The sequence below is a fragment of the Protomyctophum bolini genome (genome assembly GCF_963924005.1).
Source record: "Protomyctophum bolini genome assembly, chromosome: 15".
Lineage (NCBI taxonomy): Eukaryota > Metazoa > Chordata > Actinopteri > Myctophiformes > Myctophidae > Protomyctophum > Protomyctophum bolini.
In genome coordinates this window covers 35,531,390-35,548,265 of record NC_137876.1, presented here as the reverse complement: position 1 = coordinate 35,548,265, position 16,876 = coordinate 35,531,390, and the positions used below count along the sequence as shown (strand labels likewise).

General features: G+C 43.1%; 1 protein-coding gene across 2 annotated transcripts in view; it reads right to left on the bottom strand.

Moving 5' to 3' along the window:
- Positions 1–5,925: 5,925 nt before the first annotated feature.
- hs6st1a (heparan sulfate 6-O-sulfotransferase 1a) overlaps positions 5,926–16,876 on the bottom strand; it is a 54,320-nt gene continuing 43,369 nt past the window's right edge. Inside the window, exons 2-5 of one of the 2 annotated variants that reach the window (XM_080783064.1) lie at positions 14,809–15,031; positions 12,842–13,090; positions 9,603–9,978; positions 5,926–9,108 (exon numbers count right to left, since the gene is read on the bottom strand). In XM_080783064.1, the coding sequence (XP_080639190.1) occupies positions 9,616–9,978; positions 12,842–13,090; positions 14,809–15,031 (835 nt within the window). In that variant the 3' untranslated portion in view covers positions 5,926–9,108; positions 9,603–9,615. The remainder of the gene's footprint in view (positions 9,109–9,602; positions 9,979–12,841; positions 13,091–14,808; positions 15,032–16,876) is intronic. The other variant, XM_080783065.1, reaches the window with a different exon arrangement.

Genomic DNA, 16,876 nt, shown 5'->3' with positions numbered 1-16,876 from the left:
GGTGGGTCCTGTCCTGTCACCCAGATAGGGTATTCTGCAGTTTCGCCTGTTCTAAAATGACTGAAATTCATACAGTAGGAATAAAAACAAATCTTTCTCTCTGAAATGACTGAAATTCAAACTATAGGAATAAAAAACAACATAACAAACTCTCTCTGTGTGTGTGTGTGTGTGTGTGTGTGTGTGTGCGTATTATGTGTCACACACACACACACACACACACACACAATGGGGGGTGGGATACACATACACTGTATTTATTTGTTGTATTGTATTTGGGGCTGAATTAGGCTAAGCTACTTGTTTATTACGAGAGTCAGAATAGTACTGGCCTAGAGAATATAGAACCATCTGAGAAACATCTCAAAAAGATACTACATTTAAATAATAATCTGCTTCCATCTGTCTTCCTTGGTTCTCTCTCTCCAAATCTTTAAACCTATTTGGCCTTCTTCTTCTCCTCTTGCCTGGCAGCTTCATCTTCAGCATCCTCCCAACGAAGGCCTACCCCTCGTCCCCACGATGCACAACCTCGCCTTTCTTGTTTTATCAATTCAATTATTTTTGGCATGAGTGAACATACGTTTACATTGACAAATGCAATGTGTCAAATGCATAATAAAAGAATAAACAAAAAAGAAAAATGGGGTAAGTATACAGTTCGAGGGGGTATACAGCATTGTGTAAACACTAATAAGCAGAGATACAGCCTATAGCACATTGAAACGTGGAAAGACTGGCAAAAACCACTATCATTTGCTGTTAGAAATATGTTGGCACAGGTAGCTTGGAATAAAGCCTTTTGAAACTAATAGCAGCAATCTTTCAGGGTTTTGCAGTCATTTTGAGGCCTGTTAATGCCTCCATGAGAGATTATCTTGACTTTGAGATCAACAGTCACATTTCATTTCTCATATTCCATTCCGATTGGCTATGATTGACTCCCAAAGTTTGTGGGGGTGGCCGTTTTGCACAAAATACAACACATGAATGCAGCGCACGATTGCTGGGAAACTTGGTACACACATTCCTTCTAAGCCAATAAGGAAGAACCTCCATCCCAAATTGTACAAATCTCCTCATGGTGGCCCTACAATTACAGCCCACTTCCCATTCTGGACTATAACGCTAATCATACAATGTCCTTTTCCCTGGATTCCTTGGATCACAACGCAATTTATAGGCCCTGTCTGTGCCAGATTACATTTTCTGCCTTACGGAGGGCTACACTGGGGATAGAACGGAACCGTACCGTACCGTGGGCGGTGCGGAACCGAAGCAGCTAGGTGGCTGCACCGACAATTCATTTACCTTTTTTATTCCTCTGAAGTCGAGGTGAGGTGCTGCGTAACCATCTATGGTAACCATAGAGCACTTCCATAGTGCACAACCTGCACACCGCACCCGCGCTCAGTGTACCCGGGTTCCATTCATTATAGTGGCAGAGCACCCGGCCCATAGTGCGTTTTCTTCAAAACGCAGGGATCATGTGATCAAGAATCCAAGATTCATCAGCTAGATTTTTCAGATCCTATGCCAAGTGACTATAACCAAAGTTTGCGGGCCCTAGATAGGCAACCCCGCCTGGCGGAGACCTGTGCTCCAAGGAGCACACTTTTCTATTTAGATTGTTTGTTTGTGTGTGTGGCACCAAGTTTATTCTCATTTCTATATTGTGTTTTGTTTGTGTTATGTAGTTATCGGGACATTTAAAAAAAAGTAGACTACCTTTGAGTCTATTTTAGTTTACATTTAACAGTGATATGCTTGTGTATATGGGTTGGGACTCGGGGTGATAACAATAACATGCAGTGATCGTACTGTCCTATTACCTCTATCAACACCAAATCTGTAATACAGGGGGCGGGGGGCAATGTTAAACCACCGTTGAACAAATTGAACATTTCTTCCACCCCAGAGTAGACCTGGGGGAGTACTGAGAAATCAACCTTGAAAACTGCACTCAGGTGCAGTTTGGCTGGGGGACACTTTGAGAATGTAGACAGAGTCTAGCATATATTTTGCCTAGAACATCCCTTCAGGACAGATGGGTAACCGTGAATTGTATGAGTGACGAGTGCTGCTTGTCTACCTGTTGTATGTTCATAATGAAAATATGATGGGGGCGACAGGAACAATCCCAGGTTGTAGGGACATGGGTCTTGCGTTTTCATTTACTTGCTCTGGAGTCTAAATTAAATTGGACAACTGATGTTCCATAGAGAACGGGTCTGTGGACTGTGGTTTGATTTAACATTTTATAAAAAAGCAGCACCATTAATTATCCTGGTCGGATCTGACCTTCACATTGAGGAACACACACAGAGAATGCACAAATACACACACACACACACACACACACACACACACACACACACACACACACACACACACACACACAGCCCGCAGGGCCCGTTTGTCTGTCAAGGAGGTGACATCCTCAGATGAATTATGGGAGGTGGCTGTCATCTTCTCCGGGGTCAAATACAAAATGGCCAATCTGAGGTGTGGTGGGCTCCATGTCCCCAGACTGCCACACGTCAGCCATTTTAGAGGTTGAAAGCCTCAACGGGGGACCAAAACGACCTCAATTAAACCTCCATTAATATTAATACATTTTGTCGTTTCACGTGAGTCGCCACTAATTAAATGTGTCCCTGTCTGCATAATGGGGGTCAGGCAAGGTCACCTACATGAAGCTAATTTACTACATTACAGCCATTACCAATGCTGGGATAGCTCAGTCAGTGCATAAATACAAATACAAAATTAATCAAATTAATTGCTAATCGTAATTAGGCAAAACATATGCACTGTTTATTCAGTCTGACAAATTAGCAAAAATAAGAGATTACTTTATTAAAAGGCCTAGCTGTGACTGGTTTGTGCAAAGAAGCATTTGTGGTTTTCCAACATTTCTATTTATACTGGTCCAGGTGTGTTTGTGTGTGTGTGCTCAGCTATTAGACATAAAAAAATAATGTAATCCTACTGCCCTTCTAATACCCCTATATATAGTTATTGTTTGACCATGACCCCGGTTTGCATCCGACTGACCTTTCACCAGGATCAACCTTTATGAGACTTTTATGAAGGCGTTAACAGGTTTGCATTGGATACGCTTTTTATGAGCTCCTACCTACACTGTAAAATAGTGAGTGTTGATTTAACTCTAAAGGTGTACAAATTGAACCAAATGGAACCATTTGTGAAGTATAAGAGATACCAGACCACATTCTGACAAACCAACCACTCATTTCTGTGTCTGACCATAACAGGACTGCAGGATTCCTCATGCTGCACTCCCACTGGTGTAAGTCTGTCGGAGTTCCAAAGCATTGGCTTGGAGGATGGCTCTGTATTGTTCATGTCTTTATTGTGCAGGCCTTCCTGGGAGACCAATATCATGCAGGATGATTTGCTGTTGTTGACCTGGATGATTAGCTGAACCCTGGTTTGGGGTTCAGATAATGACTTCAATTTGAATCATAATTATTTCATTGCTGTACATGTGCTCTGATAGTGTCTGAAACAAAACTTAAATTATTCAAATTTGTTTCATACACTCACAGCATATTCAGCAATGAAGGTTTATGCCATGCTATTGTTGAAAAAGCCTCAAACACAGACAAAAGACCAAAGCCATTGTGACCATTTGCCGGTGCCAATGGGGCAATCCTCCAATGCTATAATAGCCTGGCTCTGAAGCATGCAAGGGAAGCACTCAATATGAACTTATCTGCAGAATGCCATGCTGAACATAAGCGATAATATTGTCAAAGCTTCTTTGTTTGCATGACAGCGGTATGGGACCAGAGATCTGAGAGAAAGAGTTGAGGCCAAGTTGACCTCCTAATAATGGACTGCAGCCAGGGCCAATACAATCACTCAAAGCCTGATTCCTGGTGCCCTAGAGTGAGCACTTCTCTCTCTCTCTCTCTCTCTCTCTCTCTCACACACACACACACACACACACACACACACACACACACACACACACACACACACACACAAATTCAAATAGACAAAAGCTGTTCAGCCCTGTGCTGTAACTCAGCCATTATTGTTTGTTTAGTCCGGCTGCACTTGAAATGACAACGAACCGGTACAGAGGAGAGGATTAAAGACTGCGCTCAGTCCAGCACACAATGTCCCACCTGTCAGAAGTACTGCATGCCCCCCCTCCATATCACAATTTTCTCCCCAATTCTGTTTATATGTCAGACAGAAGATGACCCCACTCTGCCCCCTCCATGTTGTCTCACATACCCCTTCAGTCTTGTGGGTTCTGTCTATTTGCTTTTTATCTTTCCTCAATCTCAAGCTAGTTAAAGCTTGCTCTACTGCTTCTTGCTGTCCAGGGAAATTATTTTACTTCCTCGCTCCAAGGGGGGGGGGGGTCAAAGTTCAAAGCTCAACGGGCAGGTTATGAGAAGGGGCGAAGGTCTGTGCTCTGTCTGAGTTAAACTTAACCCACCAAGGGCAGTTATTTATACCCCACCTGAGTCACCCTCATTCCTCCCATCGATGCATATAGTGTACAGTAGCCTTCCTGCCCCCTAAAGGGGAGGAAGAGGTGTGTGTGTGTGTGTGTAATTGTGTGCATACGTGTACTAGGTAGAGCCGGTGTGTCTGCAGATTGAATTAGGCTGTAGATCACTGCTGACAGGGCTGGGGCTGTCGTTAGGGGGCGAACAGGCAACTTTATGGGGTCACGGTCCTGTGGTTTGTGCGTGTGAGTGGTTGAAATGTCCTTTAGCTATAGATTGGCCAGTAGACAGACTGAGTGGGACTGCAGAGAGCTGTAGGGCAGAGCCGTTGCACAAACAGTAAAGACTGCAGTGATGACTGTGCATATGTGTTTTTTAATTGACTTTGTGGCTGTACTTTGTGATCCACCTTCGGCGTGACCTTCCTCAGCAGATTCACAGGGGAAATGTGCATTTGCCCTCCTCAAAAACAGTTCACATGTGACAGGAATGTGAGTGAGGAAAGAGTCAAAACATGAGTGCAATATTAACCACAAAACACAACAGCTCTGTAAAAATGAAATATCTTTAATTGGTGGCTTGATGATTCATTCTTGCAATCATAAGTAAACAAACTCAGGATGACGCTTACAAAGGGAGCCAGAGAAGCTCTGCATACCACTTGAAAAATTAACAAACCACAAGAAATTATGCCAGAATTATGCCAGACTTCTCATGTTCACAAAGAAAACACGTTTAAGACATTGGATGTATAGATAATGCTGAGACAAGATATAGATGAAAGATGAATATTAGAGTTTACACCCTCAATCTCTGGAATCAATTTAGACCAAGTACTTATTTTCCATTTGTAACAGTGGACTGTCGTTTTCTTTTTGGGCATACTGTTGTTTGATGTTGATTATAGGACAGTTGCCTTCAAAGAGCTGATCCAGAACCGCTTCAAGACGATGGTTGCTTGAGGGATTACCGTGGGAATTCTAATGGCCAGCAAGAGGCCAATTACACGCTACTGGTCATATAGTAGCTCATGCGGCATACATACACACACAGCTCCACATTATTATTATGTGTAAAGACAGTTTTGGCTGGAAAGAAACATAAATAGGCAATAAAGGAATCCCATGAGAGGGACACTGTCCTACGGTTCTGGACCAGGGCTTTGACCACTAATGCAGAACAACCGACATTTGTTCACAAACCAAATGTGGTTTAACCCATTCTGACCTGAGATCAGATTCATACGAGGTTTCCACTAGGACACACACTGGTCTGATTAACCCATTCTGACCTGAGATCAGATTCATACGAGGTTTCCACTAGGACACACACTGGTCTGATCAACCCATTCTGACCTGAGATCAGATTCCAAAAATGTCAGTCGTTCTTCGATTTTTCAAAAAATAGCAGATCTACAAGCTCGTATCGCGCCACTCGGTGGCGCGATATGAGCTTGTAGATCTGCTATTTTTCAATAGCTAAAGCATAACATGATGCCAACACCAAAATGGGTGCCCGGTCAGAATGGGTTAATAGAAGTACATCTGGCTGTGTAGAAGTCCGCCTCAAGCCCTTAAGGCTGATTTATACTTAGTATAGGCGCGTATCTAAACGCGTCACAGTGTAACGCATTGTAAGCTTGTAGATCTACTGTTTGTGTTGCAAGACACCAGTGCGCCACTAAGTATAACTGGGCTTTTATCGTTTACTTTGTCTCCAGTCTCTGGCACAAGAATACAATGGATGGGCAGTTACTGTCGCATTCTATATCAATTTTTGCCATCCCCATTATTGGGCTACTTTCAAGGATACACAAAAAGCCCCATTATGGTCTCTGGATGTGTCCCAGTGCTTTTCATCTCCCTCGCCTTCCCCTTGTGAATCATCCCTGAAAAAAAACCCAGAGTGAGCGATGGATGGAACCACTGGCCAATTTGTAGACCCTTTTGATAATGGCAGGTCAGTAGGGTGGTTAAATTGTTGATTTCTGTTACCGTTTCCAAAAAGATCTGCAACAGTTGGGTTAAAGGATACCGCTGGTATTTTCCCCCCACATCTGGCAATCATTGTCATAACGTAGATGAGTGAAAACATTTAAAACAATACATTATGATGCCTAAAAAGATAATATTGCACTGCAATAACAGGTATAATTAACTAATAGAAAAGATATAACCGACTGAGAATGGATGGTCAGATTTTCATTAAAACGTGGTTGGAATGATTAGTAGGCTGCCCCAAAGAGCTTAACTTTTAGGTTGAAAAGGTCACGTCAATATTATGTAATGCACTGATTCTCATCGTTGGTTACAGGGACCACCAAGGGTCCAAATGGACGCTTATGTACTCTGTAACTCTGAGATTGTACAAATGGAACCAAATGGACCCTTACATGTCCAATTGGTTCCATTTCTCTTTCTCAGACTTAAATAAACTTTTGAATAAAAAGATTTTGAAAAGAAATAAATTAAAAGAGGATTTTACAAAGTAGATTAGGGTCCCAGAGATGAGAACTAGTAACAAATGGGGGTCTGTGGCCTAATGTATAACAAACTGCGGGTACTTCAAATGAAAAAGGTTGAGAATCACTGAAATAATGGACCATATCTCAGGAACGCAGCGATGTGGTGGTGTGGGCAGGGTTGGCACCCCAGGAGCATTTCATTTATCCATGTTTTGACAATGATGAATCATGTCTAAAAAAACACAGGTGGTATTCTTTAACTAAAGAGATGGCAGTGGCCCTCAAGTTGTCCTCTGGGTGGCACCAAGCGTGCATTCAAATGGACTCAATCACATCGTGACATTTTGCTTTTCCTTCCCTTGCAACTTTTCCCTGACCTTCCCTGTTGACTGTCTCTCATATATGAATATAATTTTTACTCATTTAGGACTAGGACAAGGTTAAGTCACATTGTAATATCTTTAGATAATTAGGAAGTACAGTCAATTCCAATAAAGCCCACAGAAACATCTTTGTTCGGGACAAGACAGTAAATTGGCTTTGAGCATTAGGATGGTCAGTCTCGTTCAGCAAGGTATGGGGGCAAGGGGAGGGGGGCATGGTGGTTCCCAGCTTAACCTGTCCCCCACACAAAAATGGTAAGGTATTGGTCATGGAACCTGTCACTCACTCAAAAATGTAAGACATTCTCTCAGTCAGACACTATTTACAAAGGCATACACATACACCATTAAAAGGCATACTGTACATACTATTTACACACAGACAGTCAGTCATAACACTGGCACACAGACATGGATGCAGACACACACACACACACACACACACACACACACACACACACACACACACACAAAGAGTAGTCAGATAAATCAATGTAGTATAATGCAGACACATTGCCTGGTAATAGTTATGATGTCATGGCGTTAACATGATCCCAGTACTTAAGAGGCACTACAACCTCGCCTCAATCCCTTTCTTAGGCTAAAACAGACATACGTTCTTTCTAATATCTTTAATTCAGACACATTCTCCTTCCTTACTGGTCACCAGTGCCGTGTGCTCGGTAAGTAGAGGAGGCTCTGTTTGAAAAGGGAGCATCTTATTTTTCCAATGCAGATCTTTGTCAGAACAAATGATATTAAGGACAAACTGGAAGAGCGTCTGAAAATGCCTTCCACTACATTACGAGCTCATATTGCCATGGTGACCAATACGTTTCCAGAATCCAGTTGCGACTCCAACATTTTGTCTGAAGGTTCCCAAGGAGCTTGTCGCTTAAGCTGAATTGCTCCCTGCCAACCAATAGTATACAGAGCGCCTGGCGCTGTTCTTACACCTATTCACCACCTATAATTGGAGATCATTTCACTGACTGGCATGCCAACATAACACACAAAATGAAAAAATATAACTAGTTAAGCGACAGGCACATTGGAAACCACTGACAGACAAATGCCAGATTTATACTTTGACGTACGACTCTGTTGTACAACGAAGTATAAATCAGGCTCAACAGGCCACTTGTTCAGTTTGTCCCATGATGCAAGGCTTCAGTAATGGCTATGGTCCATTTTACGTCCATCCACCCATTAGTGTTTGATTTATAAAACAAAATAAGATTATACACAAATAAAGGAATCACTTTTCATTTAGGCAGCAATATTGGTCTCAGTGTTATTACAATTCTGCTTTTAAAAAAGCATAAAACAGAGGAAAAAAATAAAAAAATAGAAACAATAAAAACTAATTTTAAATCATCCTAAAAATGAGAATGAGGCCATCACGAGTTTCGTGACATAAGCGTGTTTGTGGTTTGAATGGAGGCTGATTTCATTTTTTTCTTCTTAAAGCAAAAAGCTTTTTTGTTTTGTACACAACTCAGTCTACGACATTATGCAGGTACAGTTTTTTTTCTTTGTCCTGTCTTTTTTTCCCCGTTTGGCTTCCTTTTGTTCGGCCCGGCCAAGAGCACACTTTCGTGGCGTTCCCAGTTCCTTTGCCATCGGCGCATTACATCCAGGAGGTACACTGGTCCTTCTGCCAAGGATTCATGGAAATTCACAGACTTTAAAATGTCATCTTCCCCTGCTCCGCAGCATGGCCACACGCAGGAGTGGAGAAATATAGGAGCGGGTTGTGTGGGGCAGGGGTCTGCGGAGGTAGAAAGATGAAGGAAGAGAGAGAGGGATGAGATTGCTAGTTGTCAGCAATTCTAAAAGATCTCTCCTCCGCTCAGTAATGATGATGGGGAATGAAAGGATGGAGGGATATACGGTGGGGAGGGGGGAGTAAAGGGGCGATTTAACGCTAATAAGTGGGAAAAACCTAGGAAGGAGTCCATAAAACACGGGCCAACATAGACGGCCAGCAAAAGCACCCTCCCAGGTCTCCATAGCAACCTCCTGGGCCCTCTAACTCCCCTCCCTGTCTTCCAGGTGTCAGGTAATGCAAACCTGTCAGTCGTGTGTGTGTGTGTGTGTGTGTGTGTGTGTGTGTGTGTATATGTGTGTGTGTGTGTGTGTGTGTGTGTGTGTGTGTGTGTGTGTTATGCGTGTGTGTGTTATGCGTGTGTGTGTTATGAGAGTATGTGTATACTGTATAGTCCAGATCCCCCCCCCCCATCCCCAACACACACACACACACACACTCATTCTTCCGCTACCAGCGGTTGACGATCTGGTTCATGTAGTCCTCAGTGGGGAGCCTGCTGCCTGCCTCATCTGTTCTCCCTCCATCCTCAGTGGGGAGCCTGCTGCCTGCCTCCTCTGTTCTCCCTCCGTCCTCCGCAGCCTCTTCCCTCTCCTCCCATTCCAAGGCCAGGGCAGGGCCCGGCTTGCCCTGCTTGGAGGGCCAGAGGCTGACGCCCAGGCCTAGGCCCTGGTGGCTCTGCTGCATGTGGTTCTTGAGGCGTTGCTGACGCCTCTCCTGTTGCCTGGTGAACTGGTAGCGCTGCTGGAACAGGTCTCTGGCATAGTCGTACAGATCCATGTCCAGCTCGTTCAGCTCTTCTATGCGCTGCACCTAAAGAGAGGATAGGGTTGCATGGTTAACTGGAGGTTACTGTTAAAGCTGCATGCTATAACATTCATGTACTACACAAGATTCAAACCCCTGTGCAAGAGCTGACATTTTTGTCATGAATGGGAGTAGACCCCATGCCGCCTAAGCCAATGGGAGCCGCCTAAACGCCACCAGCCAATCACGTAGTAGCGACCTAGTCATGATTGGTTGCCTCCTAAGTGATGACACGGGCACGGTGGAAGTCTGCAATGCCCAGACCACACTCTCAACCATAGACATAATATAAACACTGCAGCGGTCCAGCGGAGCTGAGCGCCTGATAACACAGGCTAATGTTATGAGCAAACTGGAAAGATGCGTTAGCGTTTGTTTCACCTGACAAATATGATTATGTCATATTTGCCCGGGATGGAACTCATGACATTGTGGTCGAAAGTCGGGTGCTCTACCGACTGAGCTACCCGAACCAACAGTAGTGGTCGGACCCTACCACAATATCTAAATGTCTCAATACCACAAATACAACCACTGCAGTTGTATTAGATTAATGCATTAATATACAGATTGGTCAAAAACTATAATTGTATTCACTAAAACTCTATTTACTAATTTCTCCATTTGTTTCGCATACAAAATGACAAATGCACACTTGGTCCATTCCATGTAGAAGTTCAGATAGAAGGCTAATAGAATAATAAAGTGGAAGCTTTAGTAGCAGCTCTGGAAGTGTTGCTCTACTCATGGTTCTATTTGTAAAAAAAAGTAGCTAAAATAGCAGATCTATAAGCTTACAACGCAAGGCATTGTGACCAGATCGTGACGTGTTGTGAGCTTGTATATCTGCAATTTACTCCATTATTGAATTTGGAAAGTGATTTTTAATTTTAATTATTTAATTGTGAAATTATGAAACATAAATTGCAAAGGCATAGACTATCTACCTACATTTCTCAAAAGGAAATGTAATTCTGTCTGACCAAAAGCTGGGATAAAACATATTCCCAACGTGATAAAGAGGAGGTTAGAGTGATATCAAAAGCATTAATCCACTCCCATCCCCCCCAGTGAATCAAATGGACATGGACCATTTGTGAGTTTTGTTATTTGTGGAGTACACAGATCATCATGCGGTGGTGGCCATGTGCTCGAAGGCAATTGTGCAGGGAAGCATGAACGAGGCCACTCTTGTCCGTTGTAGATCCCCTAAAACAGAACAGTGTAAATACTGGGAGGGAAAGTGAATGTGTGAGGTACGTAGGTGAGGGAGAGTTTGATAAATCATGTAAAATAAAAACAGTGAGAGCTTGGTTGAGTTTGAACAAGCTCTCCTGGCTGCCCCTGGAGAGAGGCTGTCTGCAACATGTGGGAAAAGAAGACGATCCAAGTTTTGTTTTGTTTGATGCTGGCATTGTAGCTAGATTTATTGACACATCTCTGCTGTGCAGAAGTGCAACACGTACGGAGGAAATGTTTTTAATTAAGATAACCCCTTTGAAATACTCTTTTGACAGACTGGCAGTTATCATCTGTGACCAGTTTGTGTGTGCGCGCGCGTGCGTGCATACACTTATATTAGTATTACACTTCCAAATGCCCAAGCAGAAATAAGAGTCACAAGAGAACTGTTTTCAACTGTATTCAAAACAATGTTCACAATCACAATACTGAGCATGTAGATTAGCTATTTTCAGCGTTTGGCTTGCAGTTAAAAGTCGAAAGATTTAAAAGTTCATGTCCTCACAAGTATAATACAATGTGGGTGTGTGTGTGTGTGTGTGTGTGTCTGTGTGCACGCGCCTGAAATAATACATAGTATCACTGCTGTTGTAACATTTGGAAATTTGTTTGATCAACAGCACATGGAGAGAGGAGAGAAGATGGCTTTAGCTCGTCATGGATCACTGGAAAACATGCTTTCAGCACTACGGCGAGTGCGTCACTATAGTCCTCCACACAAAGCTTCACTTTAAAAGGTAGCCCATGAGAGGAGGTCGCTCTTTAACTTGTGATAATGACCATCTGTGTTCTATCCACTGGTTCCCCAGCTAAATTAGTCATAATTAATGACCTTTATGGACAATTCTGAGTCTATATAAGAGAATGTGCAAATGGAATTAAATTAACACAGAGGAATTTTAAGGTATAAACTGGGGTCCTAGAGATAAAAACTCCTAGCAAATTGGGATCCTTGGCCATATCAAACTGGGGGTTAAAAAGGTTGCAGTCGGTTACTTCCGACTGCATTTGAGGCATCATTTGTCTCTTCTACGTCACAATCAGTCATGTCAAAAGAAAATAAAGTGCAACGCAGTCAATGCAGTGTTAACTCCCTCCCAATGTGTCTTTTGGGAAATTCAGATCAAGGAAGGCAAAATTCATGACTAACCAGGCATTAAGCATTCCAGAAACTATGAAAGTGAAAATGACCAAAACCTATATGTGATCAAACTATATTAATTATTGCGACTGTAGGTCGCATTCACTATGAAAAGCTGCATCTCCTGTCCGTCCGTTAGTTAGTCACCCCACGCCACCATACGGTATATGGTCACACCTCATGACGTCATGCCACCATATAAGGCCAAATCCATATGAAGATCACGACACTGACCTCATCTACCCCTGGATAAGGTGTGCATAATATATGAAGACTGGATCATAATATATGGAGCCGGCCAGCAACTCTACATCTGACCTCAAACCCTTAGATCTCCATATATGGAGCTGACCTGTTCTGACATTCCATATGTTGATCCTCCTAGTCTGCCGTCACCCAGGCGGATGTGTGCACGCTTCTCGCCCTCAGGGCGTCCTACTGGTTATATACTGTATGTCTTCTTGCTATTTGTCCCATTAGACTAACCGTAGCATTGTCCAGGTCCACGCCGGCTGCTCTGGTGCTGTTGTACTGCATAAAGGGCCTGATGAAACGCAGTCGGAAGGTGCGCTCAAACAGGAACTGGGTTTTCCTCTGGTACTCCGTCAGGCCAAAGAAGGCCATGTCTCGCAGGTTCTTCTTGGCAGAGTCCAGGAGCAGCTGGGCCCGTTTCTTCTCAGGGACTGTGGACATGTTGTAGCAACCCACCAGGCTCAGGTCTGCCAGCATACGAACCTACAGGGATAGGAGAGGAACAGAAGGCTATGAACTGTGTGTGTTTTTTGTTTTTGTCGTCATCTCTGCCAGGTTAATAGGAAAACGGCTTGGCCACAGTGACGCATTAGATATAAAAGAGAACATGTGACATTATGACATGAAATGCAGTGCACAGTATCGTACCCACAGTGAATTTAAAAATGGACCATTTTTTATTTCTCCCAGATACAGTAACACTCTGGATTTGGCTGCGTGTGCTAGGCATAAAAAAAAAAAGAACTGTGTGTCCCTAAAAATGCACACTGCAGCCAGAAGTCACTATTGGCAGTGTGGCATTTAGTACAGGAAGAAAATGTCATGCAATGAAAGTCATCAGCCAGATTTGAAGTATAGAAAAGAATATCACACACGTCTGCTGGCCCAAAATGATCCAGTGAGAGTGTGCGACTGTGCATGTGTGCCAAATGGATACCCAGTATCTACATTGCACCTGAGTAATAAAACCCTATAAGGGATCAGTGAAGATAAGCTGGCCGACACATCTCGGTTGGAGCCTGGGTGGAAAGTGTGAGTGTGAGGTGGTGCGCTGCCAGTTGACTCAAGGCCAGATTATGCTTTCGTCACCAGTTCATGTCTACGTGTACATTTGTGTGCCTCCCAGATTTTGTGAACACACATACTTTATGTGCACGTACGTGCAGTGACTGTGTTAGAAAAGAAAAATTTATGGTCTGCTTAGAGGTCAAGTGAGGAAATCCATTGCTCATTGCTACCGGCTTCATTAATTATGTAACAAAGGCCTCAAACTTTAAGTGATGCAGATTTTATTTTTATGTCAAAGTAGAATAAAATAGAAACCTGAATAAAGAGTTCTTTAAGCTTTGCTGAAGTAATTTATTAGCATCCAAGCTTTTCAGAGCATAAGGAGTGCACAGAAATAATTGATGCAAGTAGAATTAACTAGAACAGTAGACCTCTTCTCACAATGGCCTATTGCCATGGCATAAAACCTGCAGTTGTCTGGAATAAGGTTGTGTATTGAGTGCAGCACTCATTGCTATTGTTGCTGAACATGTGCATGTCCGCAGAAAACAAAGTGTACAAAACAGCATAATGCATCTGTGGACGCTCGCAGCTACACCAACGAGCAAAGTATAGTCGGACGTATGTCAGTGTATGAAACTGGAAGTAATAACCACAAAATAACTATCGGTGTAGTTCAGTCTGTTCGCGTCTGAGAGAAAGACTTTGGGAGCGTACATCCTATTCATGTTTGTCCATGTACAGTGTACACATTATCTTCATATGTTTTTTTACATGCATCTAAACAGAAGCACTTAAGACCGTCTGAGAACTTCAAAGCAGAAGGGTCTATCTTCTGGATGGAGTACAGCATTGGTTCTCAACTTTCTCTGGATCAGGGATCACTTTAAACTCTCAAAAAAGCATTCACATTTACCAGATGGAACAAATTACATATGCCCTGAGGCTTCAACCAAACATATTTAGTCCTGTACTGCCTCTACTAATGAGGTAGCAGGTTTCGGAATCCCGAGTAACAAGTCACCAGTATGAAAGTATGAAACAGCTGATGTTGTGAAAAAGAAAAATCAGTTGTAAGAAAAATGTATACTTGTAATTCTGTGAAGTTGCCTAAACTGAAATAAAAACAAAGTAAAAAAAAAAAAAAAGCATTCGTTTTTCCATTCCAAAATGTTGAAAATCACTAAGTATACCTGTCGGTTGTTGGCCAGGTTGTAGGGGCAGTCCATGAACTGCTGTAGGGTGCAGCCTGACCAGTCAGAGCCCTCATAGCAGGAAGGCAGCTCCTCAGGGGTTGGGGTCCGACCGTCACACATGTGCAAGGAGGTCTTCCATGTGGCCCCTCTCTGGACGTGCCTCCACTCACTCAGGTAGCGAGACACAGGGTCCCTCAACAGTGTGATGTAATAGAACTTCCTGTGGAATGGAAACAGAAAGAGATTAAAGAGTTATAGATATAGTAGATTAGTAGAAATAAAGACAGTGGTTACAAAGACAATACTAAACTGACCATGTGGTGGTGCTGTTTGCAATAGTTTGCTACAGCAGCAGATTTGGATTCCTGTAATCCAATGAGGGGAATGCCCACAAAGGTTGTCTCACACTTCTGCAGAACCGATAGTGGATGTGATTTGTCGTGGAGAAAAATAATAATAAATAATCACACCCGTGTCTAGTGACGGGCGCTCATCGTACATCATCACGACGTAACATTCGAACAGATTTGCTCCGACACATATGACGGAAATTCTCCATGTATTGTCAATGGGTAATTAATGTTTGTGTAAGACGGAAATCTACACTAATAGCTGAATATAGGAGGCCCTCAAAAAAACAGTGACACTAGGGTCACTGTTCAGGCCACTGTGCAGCCAGGTAAAGGAACTGCTGGCACAAGCATATCCTCTAGCATGCAGTGCACACACGTGCACGCACGGACGCATTCTGCTAAATGCCTAAATTGTAAATTGCACACACACACGACTCATAACACATTTAAGATCTCGGATGGAACTGTGGCGTGCTTGTGTGTGTTTGTGTAAGTATGTAATGGTGCATAGCGCAGTTTCTATGTTTCCCCAGAGGCGGCACTCCCACCAGAGCACAGACCTTTTCAGGCCTTTACACTCCAGCTAATTACTGCAGCCTAATCAATCAACATATCCTCATTAACAACTACACATGCATCCTGCGTGTGGGCTTGCGAGAGTGTGTGGTGTGGTGTGAGAGAACGAGAGCGAGAGAGCGAGCACAGGAAAATAATTGTATGGATTGTATGGAAGCAACAAATGCCCACACACACACACGCATATACGCACACGCTCAAACACACTGTACAGTATGTATGCTGGGGTTAGATAGCCACTTCTATTTTGCAACTTGTGTTTCATTTTTAAAAACTTCTGTTCTTCTCATCAAGTAGAATTTTTTTCCCTTTTTTACGGATTCCAAAAGTAAATCTGCCTTTCACTGGATTCAGATTCAATAAAATCCTTACAAATATCAGTCCTAGCATAAACGCATGCACACACAATGTGTAAAAATGTGTGTACACACAGTTGCAGATGCATTGCTTTCCCCCACTCTCCCAGGGTTGCATCATATCAGAGGAATGTTTGCAGAGAAAGGTTTGTGTGCTGACAGGACTCTACGGAATGGTCTGTTCCAGAGAGAGAGAGAGAGAGAGAGAGAGAGACACACACACACACACACACACACACACACACACACACACACGTCTCTACTTCTATCGCTACATTTTTGGCTGCACAAACAAAACATTTTTAAAAAGAGCCGGTGATTGGTGGGCACACAGTAAAATCCTGGGTGTTATTTTAACTCAATACACAAATTTAACTCAATACACAAATTGACTCAAATGGACCCATATGGGTCCACCTTTACGCTCGCAGAGTGAAATGAACACTCAAGAGTTTACTGTGTAGGTGGGTGGCAGATGGCAAACTTGACTGTAAATCACAGAGTGGCACATAGAGTACAGTAGCACTGTTTGAATATTATAAACAGCTGGGAGATCCGGAGCAGTGCAACAAGCACACCCCCAAAACACAAGGGCCAGCAGAGATGTCCTCACACACAATGACGAGTAAATCCCCAAATCCAACAGCATCAACCGAGACAATGCACAGAACTAAACCTAAAATCTGGCACCACTGGCTGTGGAGAGATCCTATACACAAGAATTGAAATAGCGGACCTTCAAATCCAGCTGCAGTCAGGACACAAAGCTGCAAACAAGAC